General features: G+C 39.5%; 1 protein-coding gene across 1 annotated transcript; it reads right to left on the bottom strand.

Moving 5' to 3' along the window:
• Positions 1-804: 804 nt before the first annotated feature.
• Positions 805-16,848, bottom strand: gtpbp3 (GTP binding protein 3, mitochondrial). The gene is made up of 11 exons (XM_069718095.1): positions 16,504-16,848; positions 15,583-15,851; positions 14,897-14,983; positions 13,732-13,814; positions 12,891-13,010; positions 10,496-10,568; positions 9,410-9,553; positions 7,075-7,240; positions 4,142-4,272; positions 3,782-3,956; positions 805-3,368 (listed from the first exon to the last, which is right to left on the bottom strand). The coding sequence occupies exons 1-11, from the start codon at positions 16,566-16,568 to the stop codon at positions 3,137-3,139; spliced, it is 1,545 nt and encodes a 514-aa protein (XP_069574196.1). The 5' UTR covers positions 16,569-16,848; the 3' UTR covers positions 805-3,136.
• Positions 16,849-16,888: the final 40 nt, after the last annotated feature.

Raw genomic sequence — 16,888 nt, 5'->3', positions numbered from 1 at the left:
AGCCGTTAATCAAACCCGCAGAAAAGTGACCGACAGACAGCTCAAAGTCACCAGTCAGCTGTGAATCCAACAGCGACAGCGAAGTTAGTCGAGCCAACGTCTAAAATTACATAAAGAATAGAATAAGTAATGAGTTTGAATTTGTTTCATATTTCCAAAGATCCAGACTGATGATGATTATGACGAAACCATTAATACGAAGTGTCTGTTTTGATTATTTGAGACATGCTCGCTGCACAGCTCTTCGGATGGTAAAGTCAGTGACGGTCCACTGCTTTGGTCCAAACTGAAATGTTTCAAAAAATGATCCAAATAAAATGGCCACCAAATGTTGCACAGACATTTATGTTCACTGCAGGATGAATCTCACAAACTCTGATGAGCCACTGGCTTTTCCAATAGACACCACGAGGTTTCCACAGGTATGAAACGAGGTTCAGATGTCCGGGGTGCATCCAGAAGACGAATCCTTCTGACTTTGTTTGATTGTCTATGATGCTTGTAGATCAAAACTTTCACACACGTATGCAAAAATCTTAACACTTACTAAAACGAATTTACTATTAAAGTCTGGTTACGTTCTGTTTTGCACACAACATGCTCACACTGATGATGTTAACGTGTTGATTTTTACCAGGTGTAATGTTTTATCACGTCAGCTATAGGGTGCTAACATTAGCCAATTCACAAAACAAAGCAAAGCCAAGACTGATGGTAGTAACGTATAAGTATTCATTTGTATTAATAAATATTATAATAATAAAGTATTGAACATTTTTAAATGTTTGACCTTGTGATGGCAGATGAAGATAAAAAAAGTTAAGGGACAAATTAATATGCAAATCTATCGCATTTATTTTCACATGTTCTGTTAACTAGTTAGTCATCGGTATATTTCAAATGTAAAACAATTCTATTTTTCCTAAAAGCAACACATACAAAATAGCAATCAATTCTATATTTGTTGAGAAATTACTCAAAATCACAGTGTGATCCTCATGGTTGCATTACAGGAAATGTAGCGGAAAAAAACCCAAAGTCAGCAGGATTCATCCTCTGGGGAACATGAATTTCTGGACAACATTCAAACGCAATCTGTCAAAATAAGTTTTGATCGGTGAACTGGCCAGAAAACGTTCATGGACACATGCCGCTAGGGTGTCCAATAAAAAAATAGTTTTCTACTAAAGGTCATAATTTTTTTTTTTTTTTTTTAAAAGTACAATTTAGGAGCTGATATGCAAAATGTTGGTACCGTTTAGACAATTTGCCAAATGTTCACAACTGTAGTAAACATTGCAATCTACAGGATATTACAGACAGGCAGCAGTTCAAAGAAAAAGCCCCAAAATGTACTACCACTAATTTGTGCGACAACAAGTCCCACTTTTAGCTTAAACTTCCCCAGTGTTGTAATTAATCAAGAGGAACATGAAAGAGGACCAGAAGGCTGACGGAGCAGTGCGGAAAGAGGAAAGGTCAAGTAGCACAGCCAGAGAAGGGAGACAAAAATGCAGAGAGGCAGCAGTTCAGCTGGTGTACAGCCGGCGTATGTCGTCAGAGGCTGGGAGAGAAGAAACCGACTGGGGAAGAAGGGTGAGGAGTTCAACGAGGAAACATAAATATTTGATCATGACCAGATTGACAGGGGAACAAAGGGCAGAGAGCGCATCGCCTCCAAAAATGTCCTTTTCCCACACAGTGGAGCGTTAACGTTCCCTAAATACTGTATTATACTGTAAGTCTGCTGCTTTATGGTGGGAGCTCGACTAAAAATGCAATTTGCAACTTGTAATTAATGTTATGACAGCTGTGGCAGTAAATTAGACTTTACTGATGCAATCTTTGGAAGAACTGCTAGTATCTTATATTAGAGGGGGGGGGGGAAACAACTTTAACTCGTGACGAGGGTTTTGCTAATCAAATGCATGATAAAGTGTGACGCTTGGAAGTGCATGCAATCATAAAAAAAAAAAAAAAATTCTTGACATGGCTTTACTAAAACTTTGAAAAAAAAACAACTTTGATTACAGTGACAAGCGCATGTCTATTTAAACCTGATAACAAAAAAAAAAAAAAAAAAAATGGATCCTACAAACAATCTACAAAGCCCGCGTCTGGAAAAGTTGACCCATTTTGTAAAATACAAGAAAAACAAGCATGTGTCGTTCGTTCATTCTCTTGTACCTTTATTTAACTGACAAAAGCACAACCGTTAAATGACTGTTCCTTTTAATTACATGTTTCTATTGTTTGGAAACTGAGGATACCGATTGTTGCAAGTGGAATTCTTTTTCCGTTTTTGCTTAACTCCAGCTGTCTGTGATCCCTAATTACTGATTCTCTTCTTCGTGATGCTGCATACTTTTTTCAAAAGGAGACAGATTTGACCTGCAGGCAGGCCAGTCAGGCACATGACTCTCTGTGTCTATGAAGCCACGCTGTGGTGGCACGTGAAGATTGAGTTCTGACATTGGTCTTGATGAACTTCCTGGGAAAAGATGTCCTGCCTTGATAGCAGAAGAGGTCTCTTTAAAATGAATTCATTTATAATGTTTGGTGTCTCTTTAGAGGTAGATTTTGTAACAAATCACAAATAATCCCATTTAGAGCACATCTAATGAGTCACGCAATCAAAGCGAATATAATAAATGTGACCCTGCACCCCACATTGCAAAAACAGCAACAAAAAAAAAACATACATTTTTCTGCAGAACAAGTAAACATCCAAATTTTCAGTCCATGACCTTGCCGATGTCCGCACCTAGCTTTAGTTTGCTACCCAAGTGGCCAATATTCTCATCAAAGGCTTTCAGAATCTATTTTTAAATTACGACTCAAGACTTGCCAAACACTTGCCGAGTATATTGGGCCTCTGAGGCACCTGTCATCCTGCTACAACTATTTCTGTCTGATAGAGAGAGAGAGAGCATCAACAGAAAACAAACGTTTCTGTGTCTGGGGACCGGAGGTATTCTTTCTGGTGTGACTGAGTCTCGACGCCTGGCAGCGAGCCGAGGCTGTGCCCCTTTTTGACTCATTTTCTTCACTTGATACTGTGGGACTTCAAGAATGCAGCCTTCCTCTCCGAGCCAACCATAATTACAAGTTTTTCATGTTTTTTCCTCTCACTTATCTATTTTCCAATGCAGAAGTCTTTGAAGATGATATCCAGGATCTCCTCTGCCCCGACCCGTCCAGTGATCCGGCCCAGGCTGGTGAGCGCTAACCGGACACCCTCAGCTGCCAGCGCGAGGTCAGTGTCGCGGTACCGCTGATACTGAGCCAGGGCCGCCACGCACCGCTGCAGGTGAGCCCTGTGGCGAGCCTGGGTCAGGATGGGGGCACCAGACAGAGGGTCGCCACACCTAGAGAGGAAGTTAAGAGGAAAAGAAAAAAAAAAAAAAAAAAAAAAGACCGAGAACAATTAAACAATCAGAATTTTGAAATTTATTTTCAAAGGGTGAAAAGCAAAAGCAAACATACTGTTAAGCTAAAACTAAGATTTTTACAAATTCATCTGAAATACAAAAAGTTAGCATTTTTCTTTCTATTGTATTGTATAAAACACATCAGACTGTAGACAAGTCAAAGGCAATTTTAGGCCTCGTAAGGAAACTCTTAGTGGGCTGCAATAACTACTAACAGGGTAATATTATATCCATCCTGTCAGGTCAGTTTGTATTGATGCAGCACACATCCTGCAGAAGAAACCAATCTTTCTCATATATTTAAATGACACATAGTGGTAGCTCTTGCATGATAAATTAAAGCAACTCACAGAGTCTTGACATGGCTGTGCAGCACTGTGAGGAAGTCCTTCAGTCCCTGATTAGTCTGACAGGAGATCAGACAGACCGAGGGAAGTCCAGAGACCGCTCTCAGCTCCCTGTCCAGCTTCTGTCTCTGCTTCTCAGGCAGCAGATCCGCCTTATTCAGCACCAGGAGACACCGGTCTGCAGGACAATATGTGGGAAGTAAAAACTCAATCGCTAAGATTTCTATTTGCGTTGCCAGTTGCAGGCGTTGTAACTATACCCGAGAGCTGAGACAGAGACCAATAAAACATATTTGCTTTATTGTGCTTTAAATGCCTTCAAAATGCAGTTCAGGAGCAGCAGACCAGGCTGTGATTTCATACCCGTCTCCGGCTGCTCCTGAGAGGGCAGCACGCTCCTCAGGTGGTCCCGGAGGAAGGCTACAGCGCTCCGTACGTCAGAGGGCAGCTGAGTCGAGTCCACAACCACCAGAGTCAGATCAGCCTGCTCCACCCTGCAGAGAAGAAAACAGACTCAACTTTGTAAGTCTCCAAGTCAGTGCTGACACTTTCAATAACTTGTTCAGATTTTCTGATGTCTTGGGTACATTTTTAAACTTCTCATCCTATCTGTGTTGTTATATTTCCCTAAATATCTATATTGTAGCCCGCAAAACACTGGCAGTGACATTTGGAATTAATGACCCTAAATGTTATTCATTTGAAATACTGCTTTCTTGCATCCGTCCGACTGTGAGGTAGAAGCAGCAGTGGCGGCGGCGGCAGCAGTGGCAGCGGATGCTTGTACTCACCACGTCCTTCCTGTAGTGACCCGGGTCACGAGCCTCTGTCCTGCTCCCTGCACAGAAAGTTTCCTATAGAACAAACTGCCCGCCCTTCCTACAGAGCCGCCACGTCACTCAAATAACTTAAACAAACAGGGAAGGAATAAGAGAATATCTGCACGGAAATTTGTTATTTTCGTGGTCACGTCTTTATCTGGATTTTTATCTCCGAGTCCTCTCGTCTGCAAATCAATTTTACAGTATCTTTTCCCACTGAAAAGGGAAAAACCATCTGCCTCTATTTTGTTATGTACTGGTTCCAATCTAGTGATGTAGTGCCCGATATAATGACACATTTTTCCACCTGCCAAGAACACGGGTACTTTGGGAAACATTTGGAACTGATCTTTATTGGCATGAAAAGCATCATGTCATATTTCAAAATGAATGTTTGCTGATGTCCTTTCTGTTTGTGGATTAAAGTCTTTCAGTCAACCGTGAATAACATTTTATTGGTTAAACACTTAAATGTACATAAAGCCTTTCCATTTTTTTACTTAGAGCTCTTCCTTTTCTACTATAATCCAACAAAGTAAAAAAGACTGAAAACTTTATTTTCACCTGCATAATAGATCAATTAATAATCATAGTGATTATGTGCTTTTAGGCCCATCCTCTTTCCTTCTGCTATAAAACACCAAACTCATACGTGGTTAAACATGCGACTGCATGTAAAGATTTATAAAAGTGTATTTAATAGAGTGCATGAGCCATAATGTCCATCCTTCCGCTCGTGCGTTTGCCTGTTTGTATATTACACAGCGGTGATGACGAGGGCTATAAGTATGGCTATTCTTCCCTAGTGTAAACATAAGACCAAGCTGTCAAAAACCTCTTCATGGTAAATAGTCCACAAGAAGGAAAAGTGGCTCTTCATTACGCAACCTCCTGGAAGTGTTTGTCCCGTGTATTTATAACTGTGGCTCAGCAATAATATAAACTCTGGGGGCTATATAGACATTGCGAAAATATAGCATGATGTAGAGGGGGGAAAAGGAATGACTTATTTCTTCCTTTCTTTGTGTTCGGGGACTTATTCTGTTTGTCTCCAGGCAAATTTGCCCAGCTGAATAATACACATGTAAACAGTCGCTGAAGCAGCAAAGCAATACTCAACATGCACTATTGTTCCGCGCTGCTTTCCTGCATCCTGAAGTCAAACTTTCCACCAGCCAAGACACTTCAGGTGAATGAGGAAAACTCATTTAACTAACAGATATCACCGTGAAACTTTCCCAGTCGTTTTATTAAGAAATAATTTTTTTGTATTCCAATTTTTTTTTTAAATTTTTTTTAAACCAAATTAATTAGATTCATCTAAATAAATAAATAGTAATTTGTATACATTTCCAGAACAGAAATCTGAACATTAGATCAAATTCTTGTTTCAGTTGGTTGACATATTAGAGTCAAACGTTTCTACAGATATCTCTTTTTATTACGCCATAATGGCAAATGGCAAAACCTATGTTTCAGAATTTTTATGGAAATAAAACCGGAAGGTTTGGTGTGTAAGTACTACTGAAGAGGACATTTCTGGTTGAAAGTATGAAAAAAAAAATTATTTTGAGAAAACAGACTACAAAGATGTTTTGTTAAATTAAAGGCTGTTATTCTCAAAAAAAAATTTTGTTCCCTCACACTTTGAGCATCGACTGAATGTTACAATAGTCGTAGCATGAGGCCAATGCATGAGTGCCTTAAACTGTTGTACCACCAAGGGCCACTAGGAGTTGGCTCCAAAAAGGCCCTGACTCAATTGACTCTTATTCAATGCAAAGTCAAAATGTTTTTTTCCAAAAGTCATTATGGTTTCATTCGCCAAAGTGACTCCTTCTTAGTAGTTTTCTGTCTGTTTATCTGAAATTAATTACATCATTATTTAGATATCAGGCTTCAAAAAGCGGTATGTTTGGGGGCGTGTCTGTTTGATTGACAAGTCTGTGGTGCAGTGGGCGGGGCGTAGTGTCCTCGGAGGACGAGTCGGATCCATCACTCACTCGTCTCCGGCTTCAAATAAGCAAGTGTAACCAAATATGGTCACCCCTGGCTCCAAAATAGCAAGAAGGTGACGGCCAAAATACCAAACTCAAGGCTTTAGAACAGCAGTTCACAAAGCAATGGGTGACGACACTGTTGGCTGCCGCTTAGACCATCTATATTCAGATGGTTTTTACGGGGTGTGGGAGGGTGGAGGGGGGCTTGTTAAAATATCATTAATAGCCTGATTTACATAACATTTTATGAATGCTAGCTTTTTGTGAATTTCAGAGAAAAGTGTGGGGAAAAAAAAACCCTAATGTGTTTTGGACATTTTCTTTCAACCAGTCTGAAAGAAGATGTGTTGAGGAAGCAGAACAGCCCAAAATCTCAAAACTGACTACTGCATGAAAAACGTGCTTTTTGCCTGCTGTGTTTTAAGATTGTCGACCTGCTTCATAGAAATTTTTATATTTTCTAACTTCCCCCTACCTTTCTCGAGCTCGGCGGACCCCTTCTCGCTCAACCAGGTCCGGACTTTCTCTGAGACCAGCAGTGTCACTCAAGAGGACAGGGAAGCCACCGATGTCCAGTGCCGTCTCCACCACATCCCTGGTTGTCCCGGCGATAGGAGACACAATGGCTGCGGGTCTCTGGCCTGAATGTCAAAAAAGGTTAGAGCATAAGATGTGATATTTTACATTGTCCTTCATAATTATGAAATCTCTCAAATCTGTCTGACTTGCCCATCCTGTCAGTGGCTCTTCACCCAAATCCCATTCATTCCCACTGAAAACAGACAACTTAAAAAAAAAAAAAAAAAAATCCTTTTTAAAAAATAAAACTTGATTTACTCAAACAAGGCCCATGCTCTTCCTAAACATGAGAAATGTGGCTTCTTCAGACACATTGTGCAGCACTTTCACTATAAACTGTACACTCTCCGAGCAGCACCCCCCTCCCCCTCCTCTACATTTTTTTTGGCTGGCTAGTTGTCGATTTTCTCCGTGTGACTCATTTGTTTAATCGTACTGATTTATTATGTTATTGTGTTATGTCTGACACACCCAGTGCTACAGTGTGACTCACTAATGTGTTTTTGGAGCTTCAGGAATAAGATTTAATAAACATTGGTGAGCAAGTTATCAACTGGAAATCAGTAGAAACAGTCTAATTCAGGTTTTGGATTATTTAGGTGAGATGTTAAGAAAAATCACCACAGCTAGCCTTTAAAACCGCCCAAAAATTGCATATACACATACAGTATATACATATAAACACTCATACTGGTGGCCACTCTAAAATTGTGAAATGAATCCTTCAAACTTTTTTTTTTAACTCTTTGCAGTTTAACATGTTTAGTTAATTTTCTAAAAGCTGGTGTCATTATCTCAAAACAAAAAAAACTGTCTGAATTGTTGCCTCAGTAGATTCTTTTTGCTTTTCTCGTGACCATACAAATTATAATATTTAATTTAAATGGCTGATTTGTGCTGAGGGAACTGTTACATTATGTAAATGCCAGGACACACTTTACTGTGATAATAGAATAACATAAACCTTAATACACGAGCTGCACTGTACCTACCTGTTTAATCTGTGCTCATGTATCCCACCTCTAATAACGCTGCCAGGGTGAGTGCTGTGGCCGCGGGGAAGACTAATGAGAACAGGAAAGGATAAGAGGATTTTATCTGAAGTTTGACAAATACGCTTATTATTCTGATAGGAAACTGACGAGCCGTTGCCAAGCTTCGAGTCTAGATAGTTTACATGAAGTGATTCTAAATGACTTCAGGAAACAATAACCTAAACAAACATAACCTTACAACAACAGCTGCTGATTGAGAGCAAATGTGCCTCCACAACTAGAGATGGGTGCAGAAGTGATTTAAAATGAGAACATCTAGATGCTACTGAATTATATTTGACAAATATTACGGGTTTACTTATGTTTATTGAAATATTTCTTTATTAAATATTGTTTTCTATACATTCAGTTAAAATTGAATGCAGACTATGAAGGACGGCCACAATCAAAACATAAGAGAATAGACTGGATTAATGTCTTCCACCTTTCATGCCTTTTACATAAAAAAAGAGAGTAGAATTTAGGAAAATATAACGCATTAAAAGTTGTAAGAAAAATGAGAATGGGAATTTAATTAATAATTTCATGGGCAAACTCTGTCTGCTGAGGAAGATCGTATGATTTGATTTAAAGCTCCATGACAGTTACTAATGGACCACAAACTCCGCCTATTTTGTCAACAACTTCTACTTAGTTCTTCAAAACTTTCACTGAATTCTGGAAAAAAAATAATTTTCCAGGGTTTTCAGCTGAACTCTGGATGATGGGGTCACTTCATATAACTTCGACTCCATGTCTACCATCACACTGTCTTATTAAAAAAAAAAAAAAAAAGTCAGACTGCTGCTTGCTTCTAGATTTTTCTCCCCCATAAAATCAGGGAAACATATTTCTCTCACTCTCTGTGTATGAAGCACAGTATTTGAATTTTAATGACTCACACACATTTCTTTTTTTTTTTTTAGTTCATGTTGCTTATGCTATGACAGATGTTGCCTTCTCTCCACGTAAAACCATGTCTGACAGCTCTATGATTCAACAGAAAGGTCTGTATTTAGAAGATAGTGAGCACATTTGAACTTTAATCCATTTACCGTGTGTGTGCGCGTGTGTGTGTGTGTGTGTGTGTGTGTGTGTGTGTGTGTGTGTGTGTGTGTGTGTGTGTGTGTGTGTGTGTGTGTGTGTGTGTGTGTGTGTGTGTGTGTGTGTGTGTGTGTGTGCTAGTTTTTCTCTTACAGAGTGTGTTAAGAAGGCTACTTTTCCCTGCATTGGTGGCTCCTGCGATGACCACCTGGACCCCGCTTTGAAGCCGCTCGCCCCTCCTGTCATCTTTTAGGTGTCGCTCTATCTCTGCTTGCAGATCCCACACCGACCTGTCCACTGTGGGAGAGTCACGGACAGAGAAAGACAGCGGAGGAAACAGGAGGTGACGAAGGTTTCGTGTTCAACTTCACTTTCGTGGCCTTGGACGAGGAATTTCTGTCCTTTGAAGGAAAAAGGCCTGTCCTCCGGTGTCTGACACATTTCGTCTGGTTGAAAAATGGGTCATGGGCTTGTCTCTTTCCGCACATAACTACAGCGGAAAGATGCTGTTGACGAAGCGGCAACAATACATCAGTCTTCTTCTTTTGCCAAGAATTCATCCAACTTTGGTTGATTTGGGATGAAAATTAAGAAAACACAAGTTATACCTTTCTGTATGCCTGCACGTGAAAATAGAAAGTATTTATGCCAGCTTTTCTATTTTTGGAAACAAGTCTATTATTACTTGACACTCTGAGGCGTGAGCCAACATTCCATGCCACCAAAACAAACAAGCTTTCCCAGGCTTTATTGTGTTGAAACTTCACAACATGTGAGGCCTCTGAACACACACACACACACACACACACACACACACACACACACACACACACACACACACACACACACACACACACACACACACACACACACACACACACACACACACACACACACACACACACACTGAGCATGGGAAACCTGGGCACACAGAGAGCAGTAGAGGTGCACGGTGCTGCTGATAACACAGGTTGTCTTTGAAGGTAAGACGAATGCCTCTACTGTCCCTCTGGCCTTCTCTCCACACTTCCTAAGGAAACTGTCTTTTGAGCAGTTTGATGTCAATGGTTTCTCCCTACAGCGCAGCAAACTGGCCAGTTGCAGAACCAAACAGGAAAACCAGATGGACTCCTCTCTACGTGGAGAGAAACAGAGCCCTCGGACCCGCTCACCTCCCTCTAAAGGCCGAGGGATGGCTGTCCGGTTGTTGTTCTGCAGCACAGAAGTCAAAGTGCGTACCTTGGTTTAAGACTCCATCCTCAATGAGCTCATCCTCACTGAAGTCTATGAAGGCCTCGACGTGGGCCAGACACTGTAAGACATGCAAAACAGAGAAAACAGAAGCAAAATACAAGTTATTTTAAATAAGTATACATATTTAAAATTTCCATTTCTTTAGTGATTATTAAGCAGGTGTAAGTGCTGTGTAAATACTGTGAAGGTATCAAAAAGCTCAGTCCACGAAGAAATGCACACAGCTGGTTTCAGCCACTTTGCTGTTTGGACTTCTGTAAGTTTGTCATGTCACAAACTTATGCTCATATTATATGTCACCCTCAGCATGGCCCACTGTCCAATCCATCAGGAGGTAGAAAACACTGAGTGCTCATTCCGATACGGAAGGATATTAAGACTGGAAATAAAACAGCAGAAAAGTCTAAAATATGGGACTTTTAACCATAAGAATGAACAAAAGACCCTCTGAAAAACATACAATCAAATTCTGGAAAAAAAAAAAAAAGAAGAAGTCTGAGCAGCTTTTCATTCAATTCAGAGTACAGTTGATTTACATGTTGACATGTCTTCAGGCCAAAGACATGCAGCCAAAACAGTGTGTTGCTACAAGGGCACAGCTGCTAACATGGTTAAATTATTGTGCCTTAAAAACAGGCACAAATATTTAATTTCATTCTTAATTTAACAGAAACCCATCAAGGTCACATTTTTCAAAATAAAACAAAAAAAACCGTTACTGTAATATTACAAAACAAACAAGTAAAAAACATTATTTTACATTAAACAATAAATATTTTAAATACATGAGATAAATACGATTAGGAGAGAAAATGTCAGAACATATTTTAAAAATGATAATTTTTCAGAATCAGAGATGATGTTGTTAATTTACTCATTTCATCCAATTAAAAGTCAAACATTTTTAAGACTTGCTGCCATTCATCATTTTTAATAAGCTAAAACAAGCAATTATTTACTATTTTGTGGTTAATTTGAAGTTAATATTTTCTGTTATGATCTTCTCCTCAGATAAGTTTACCAGTTTACATTTCACGCTTTAATTTTTTTTTAAGTGTTCATCGATACCTTTATGCAGTTTATGTATCTGGTCTATAGTAACATTAGACAATAAAATTCAAAAGCCTTCCACTGTTTCTAGGTCTACTTTCAAAAAACACAAATTTTAAGAAAAGTCTGCTGCAATTTCACTTCACTGCCACTGAGGGAGAAACACTTCAGGATTTCCACCACAACACCGATCAGTATTTCGACTAACATGGTGGAACATAAACACAATAGTAGTATAGCTGCACAAAAACAGGAAGCATCAGATTCCCATACTTTAATCCATCCATAAACATGAGAAGCCAATGGTTAAAAAAGCTGCATTGTTTGGGTGTCGAAGGAGGTTGTGACCCCGAACATTACACAGATGGCATAGTTCTCAGAAATCGAAGTACAAAATAAAGGACGTTTGAATTTCTTCTAGGAACCACCCTGAGGAACTTAAAGTTTCTCGAGGGAGAACACCTGGACGGGTTGATCAGTTCTGGTGCCAAAGTGTTACACTAGTTCATACTCTCCAGAACAGTTCACAGTAGAGGATGTGGCCCACATCCATGCAGTTAAAAGGTTTACCTGCTGTCAGTGACCTGCTGCCTCCGTAAGATATGACGGCAAAACACAATCTCGGTCGGGATTAGATATAAATACAACAAATATAAGACCACATGTGCCAACATGCCAGCATAATAAGCACCCTATAACTTCTGAGGACGTCTTATTGGTCATTGTGAAGCTTGTGCATGCAACAAGTTGTATGCAGACAATCAACACAGTTGGATGGCTGCAAAGTGAATAACATAGCTGTTTTAACTATGAAAAAGTTCACGCTCAATTGCACAATATTTCTGAACTTTTTAGACAGTCTACTGAAGTATCAAGCCTTGCAGGAGGACCACATGTCTGGTTATTAAAATAGTAAAATAAAACACTCCACACAACACAACAGAAAGGTCACTAACTCCTAATGTGAATTTTACAGTTGCACTGATTCTTCCCCCTCTCTAGCTTTTCACTATAGGTTACAGTATACAGGATACTTTACAGATAAGAGAAACAATACTGCTCCGCAGAATATATCACAGTGTTGAATGTGTGCCTGTGGTACTTTCCAGACACGTAATGAATCTTGAATCCATCCAAAACAATACAAGGCCAAACATTCAGAGATGGAAAAAAACAAACCTTACTAGGCTGGCACTGAGTGAAGGAGGAACAGCAGCACATTTTAGTACAAAAGGTATCTTAAAATATCTGGTTTGACTGCTTACTGAAAACTTTCCTCAGGATATGTTCAAATCTACACCATTAGTCTGTGTTCTGTGAGAGGACCTACCCGTTTCAGTCTGTGGCTCCAGTCCTGATACAGGCGTCCCAGTTCCCCAGACATCTGTCTCAGAGCTTGTCTCCTCTGGGCTTCTGTTTCTGCGTGGATCAGATCCCCGAGCCCCTCCACCTTCAAGAAGAATTACAATATCTGCATTAATAGAGCCCATCTAGCTCTTACAATAATATCTTGAACGCTATAACTCAAATCTTTCCCCCTCATTATGTGCCTGATGCATTATCTACAGAGGATGTGATCCTTTGCGTGAAGTGTCAGCTAGGACATCCCAGACGAATTCATTTCAGGGACAATAAAGTTGATCTTATCTCATAATCACATCCTCCACTCGGATAAGAAATTAGCTTTTTATTTCTCTCAAGAAGCATTTTTACTTTATTCAAGGGACTCTTTTAAATTTATGTTGATAATTTTTATTATAAATTTTATTGAGCTGTAAAAACATTTTATGCTTAGTCATAAATCAACACTCAGTTTAATATTAAAAATCACTCTGGAGCATGAGACAGTGTTATAAACTCATAATCAAATACCCAAAGCAGGCGCTTGCAAATGCTTAAGGCTGTATACTTAAATATTATAAAAAAATAAAAAATAAACTCTCCTCCTCAAAGGCCCAGCAGTTGCATTTATGCATGAATCTTTGACAACTCAATGAAATAAATGCCAAAGGGCAAAATTTGTAAATGTGGAAATTTTCACACACCACATTTGATGCATGTGAAATCCCTGTTAGGTGTTCACCTTGTTTATTCTATATTCACCCTGTAGCTCGGATACATAAATCTGCACAGATCTGTCTCGGTGTGTTTTACATGTTCTTCTGACTCGCCTCTGTTAAACCCAGCTTCCCTGCTTGAAAGGCCCTCCGCGTGAACTCCCCAGCTTCAGCAGGCCTCATGCCAGGCACGCTTCCTGAAAAACACACAAACACAAACATGAAGAAATGCATGCGACATGAGGTAGGCTTGCATCATGCACCTGCGCACGCACGCACGCACACACACACACACACACACACAAACAAACAAACAAACAGGAGACTCGAACGCAATGTGTCACTCGGGTTCACTTGGAATGAAAACAGGCTCAACGGCAGGTCACAGAGGTTATGTGCTCATTGTTTTCTCAACCATTTTCCAAATCTCATCAGGGGGAGACAATGGTGAGCACTAAACCATTTGGCAAATGGGGGGTCATGATCTCTTAACCAGAACCATTTGACATTCTACTGGCTGGTTATCATCCTACCAATACTGTCACAGCCTTTTTTTTGTTTTGTTTTTTAAATGTTTTTAATTATACATTTTATTTTTTTATTGAACAGCACTTTAATGTGATATTGTTGAACTATTGCTAATTAGTAACAACCTTACAGTATATTAACTGGTGGAAAGCTTTCATGTGCATTTCTACTTTATACAATACTGTCCTCTAGGAGGCCGACAGGTGAATTGCAGTGGAAACAGTCCTTTTCAATCTCAGAGGGATTGTCATGCTTGCCAGTGTGCATATTCTAAGTATCTTAGAAATAGGAATGCATGTGTCAGTTTTCTAATTTAAGTCCCAGTGATGGACGGCCGCATGGCTCGACCGGACACTGTGTTCAGGATTCTGATGAAAGCTTAGAGCTTGGGAAGTTGAGGCTGTGAAGATGCACTGAAAAATATAAAACGGATGATTTGAAAAGTAATTTATCGCACAAAATATTTGATGTTGACTGTATGTCCCAATGCCAATTTATATTGCATCTAAATAAAAAAAATAAAAAAGGTACAACCAGAAACATAAATGATTAAGATTTATTTAAATTAAATAACTAATAATTTTCATCTATTGGACTGAGAAAAACACACTGAACAAACAACATCATTGTAGTTTTTTTCAGTGTAAAACACCTTGGAAAAGTGACAATGCATCACATGATGTATTCGTTTGCTTGTTATCCTGCATTGAATCATGTTTAACATGTACTCATTATGGCATCTGTAAATTACCTAGAGCCTGTAAGACAGCAGTAATGACAGCAGGACCACCATGGATGTGGAACTCCACGCTGTCTTCTCCTGAGAAACTGTGAGGAGCTGATGACATGAGCACAAGAAAAACAAAAACAAAAACAAAAACATTTCATTTAAATATGTAAAGGAAAAAAAAAGCACCTTCATTAAACTTGGAGGTGGATGACCAGAAGTTGAGGCTCACCTAGTTTGTGAGATGATGACTCAAAATGGCAGGGAGACTAAACCGTTTAAAATATTTTGAACACGAGAGACTCAACATCAATATTTACTAACCCTGTTTGGTTTTTCTGCTCATGCAGTGCTGTTTGAGACATGTTGAAGAACCACACCACTGCATTGTCTATCTTGTGAATGCTTTTACACCTATCACCACTAACTCAAGTATGCTTTGTGTTACAGTTACATTCAGAGTGGTATAAAAAAAAAAAAAATCTACTTGCAGACACAGGTAATAGCTATCATTTATATCTCATCCAGAATGTGTGATGCAAGACAAAGACAAAACAGCATTAATATTTTCCTACATTGTACTGTATCATGTTTGTATCTGCTGATAAATCCTTGGACATGTGAAGAAAAGAAACTCACGAGTGTGTAAACAAGATCACAGAAATGTGGAGAATTAATAAAACTTCTGAGCGTGTTCCAGTGGAGCTCACCTGGGAACCACAGGACAAGTCCCCGGTCCAGGACTTCTTTGGAACGGGGGTCTGTGATGCTACGTAGCAGAGCGGTGCGTGGAGGAGGCAGGCGCTGTGTGAGCCCAGCCATACACCTGAGGGATGACGCTGAGGCAGGACCGCTGACTCGTACGACGGCCACGCCACACCTGCCATGACCTGATGACAACGCAAAGATGGTGTCAGCATCAGCCAGTCCAGCTGGGACTCCATCGCAGGTGGACAGGAGCCGAAAAGGTGGAGTTCTTCTGCAAAAAGGTAAGAAAATAGTGACCTCAGATTATTTACTGGATAGGTGAGACTATCTAATATACATATCCAAAAAGGTTTTTATTTCTCTTTCGGTGTGCCCTGTGTTGTTGTTTTTTTTAATAAACTGAACATAATGGCAAAATGTAGTAAAAGGTTATCTGGCAAATCACTTAAGTAACACGGTTAAATAAATTTAGAGTAAAGAGAAATCTAAAACTTAATGCTCGTGTGTGAAAACAAAATGGAAATAGATCAATTGTTAAATGAGCCAAGATCATGGAGAAAATGGGGAAACTTGCATAAAAAAAACTAAACACTCCAACCACTTTTTAGAGGAGTAAAAAAAAAAGAAAAGAGATTGGATTTCTTTCATCATATAGGCTGATTTCAATAAAGGAGGTCATTTTTTAAATGTAACCAGCAGATTGAAAAGTCTGAAGCTTTATTTTTTCATTTATACTCACTTTAATTATTTGAATAAAAGTATTATTCACTGATGATTATTTACTTCCTTCTGATGCCCCGATTAAAAAATATATATATATATATCAAATTTGAATCAATTAAATCGCATAATTTTACTCTTTTGTAGGAGCCTAGACAAAGAAAAATACTTTCTGAACTAGAAGGTGGTAAACAAGAACAAACCTTCTTCTAAGTGTGTGGACAGCAGCTCTCCATATCCCACGATGAACGCATGGCAGTGGCAGCATAATTGAAATACACCGATACCGAAGTTTTCATTTATTTTCTGCTTCTCGCACAGACTGACATTACAGCACTTCCTCTGCCCTTGGCCGAATCAATATGTTTATCAGTTTCCCTGTCAGCTAATCACTTCATAGTCTGTGAACATATTGCAAGCTGGTAAACACTGACGAGCCATCACCTGCGACTAATTTCGTGCTCTGTTAAAACCTCCATGACCAAACTCACTCCGCTCGTGACTCTTCCGACGTTTACTTTCACCACGGTGAGTCTGTTGCTGTTCCACCTGCTGACTGTGATTGGTTAACGTTTTCTCCAAAGGCCG

Source organism: Brachyistius frenatus, unplaced genomic scaffold, assembly GCF_029030835.1.
Source record: "Brachyistius frenatus isolate BFR_SWC_R1_liver_20210118 unplaced genomic scaffold, ASM2903083v1 Contig_186, whole genome shotgun sequence".
NCBI classification, from domain to species: domain Eukaryota; kingdom Metazoa; phylum Chordata; class Actinopteri; family Embiotocidae; genus Brachyistius; species Brachyistius frenatus.
This window is presented reverse-complemented; position numbering and strand designations above follow the sequence as displayed.

What these genes read in the sequence shown, in the direction of transcription:
- gtpbp3 (XM_069718095.1), bottom strand. Translation starts at nt 16,568, where the DNA reads ATGCTGCCACTGCCATGCGTTCATCGTGGGATATGGAGAGCTGCTGTC. An exon ending in TGCTGTCTTACAGGCTCTAG is followed by an intron (nt 13,815 to 14,896) that starts GTAATTTACAGA and finishes TGTGTTTTTCAG; the next exon opens with GAAGCGTGCCTGGCATGAGG. An exon ending in GGAGCCACAGACTGAAACGG is followed by an intron (nt 10,569 to 12,890) that starts GTAGGTCCTCTC and finishes CATGTCTTACAG; the next exon opens with TGTCTGGCCCACGTCGAGGC.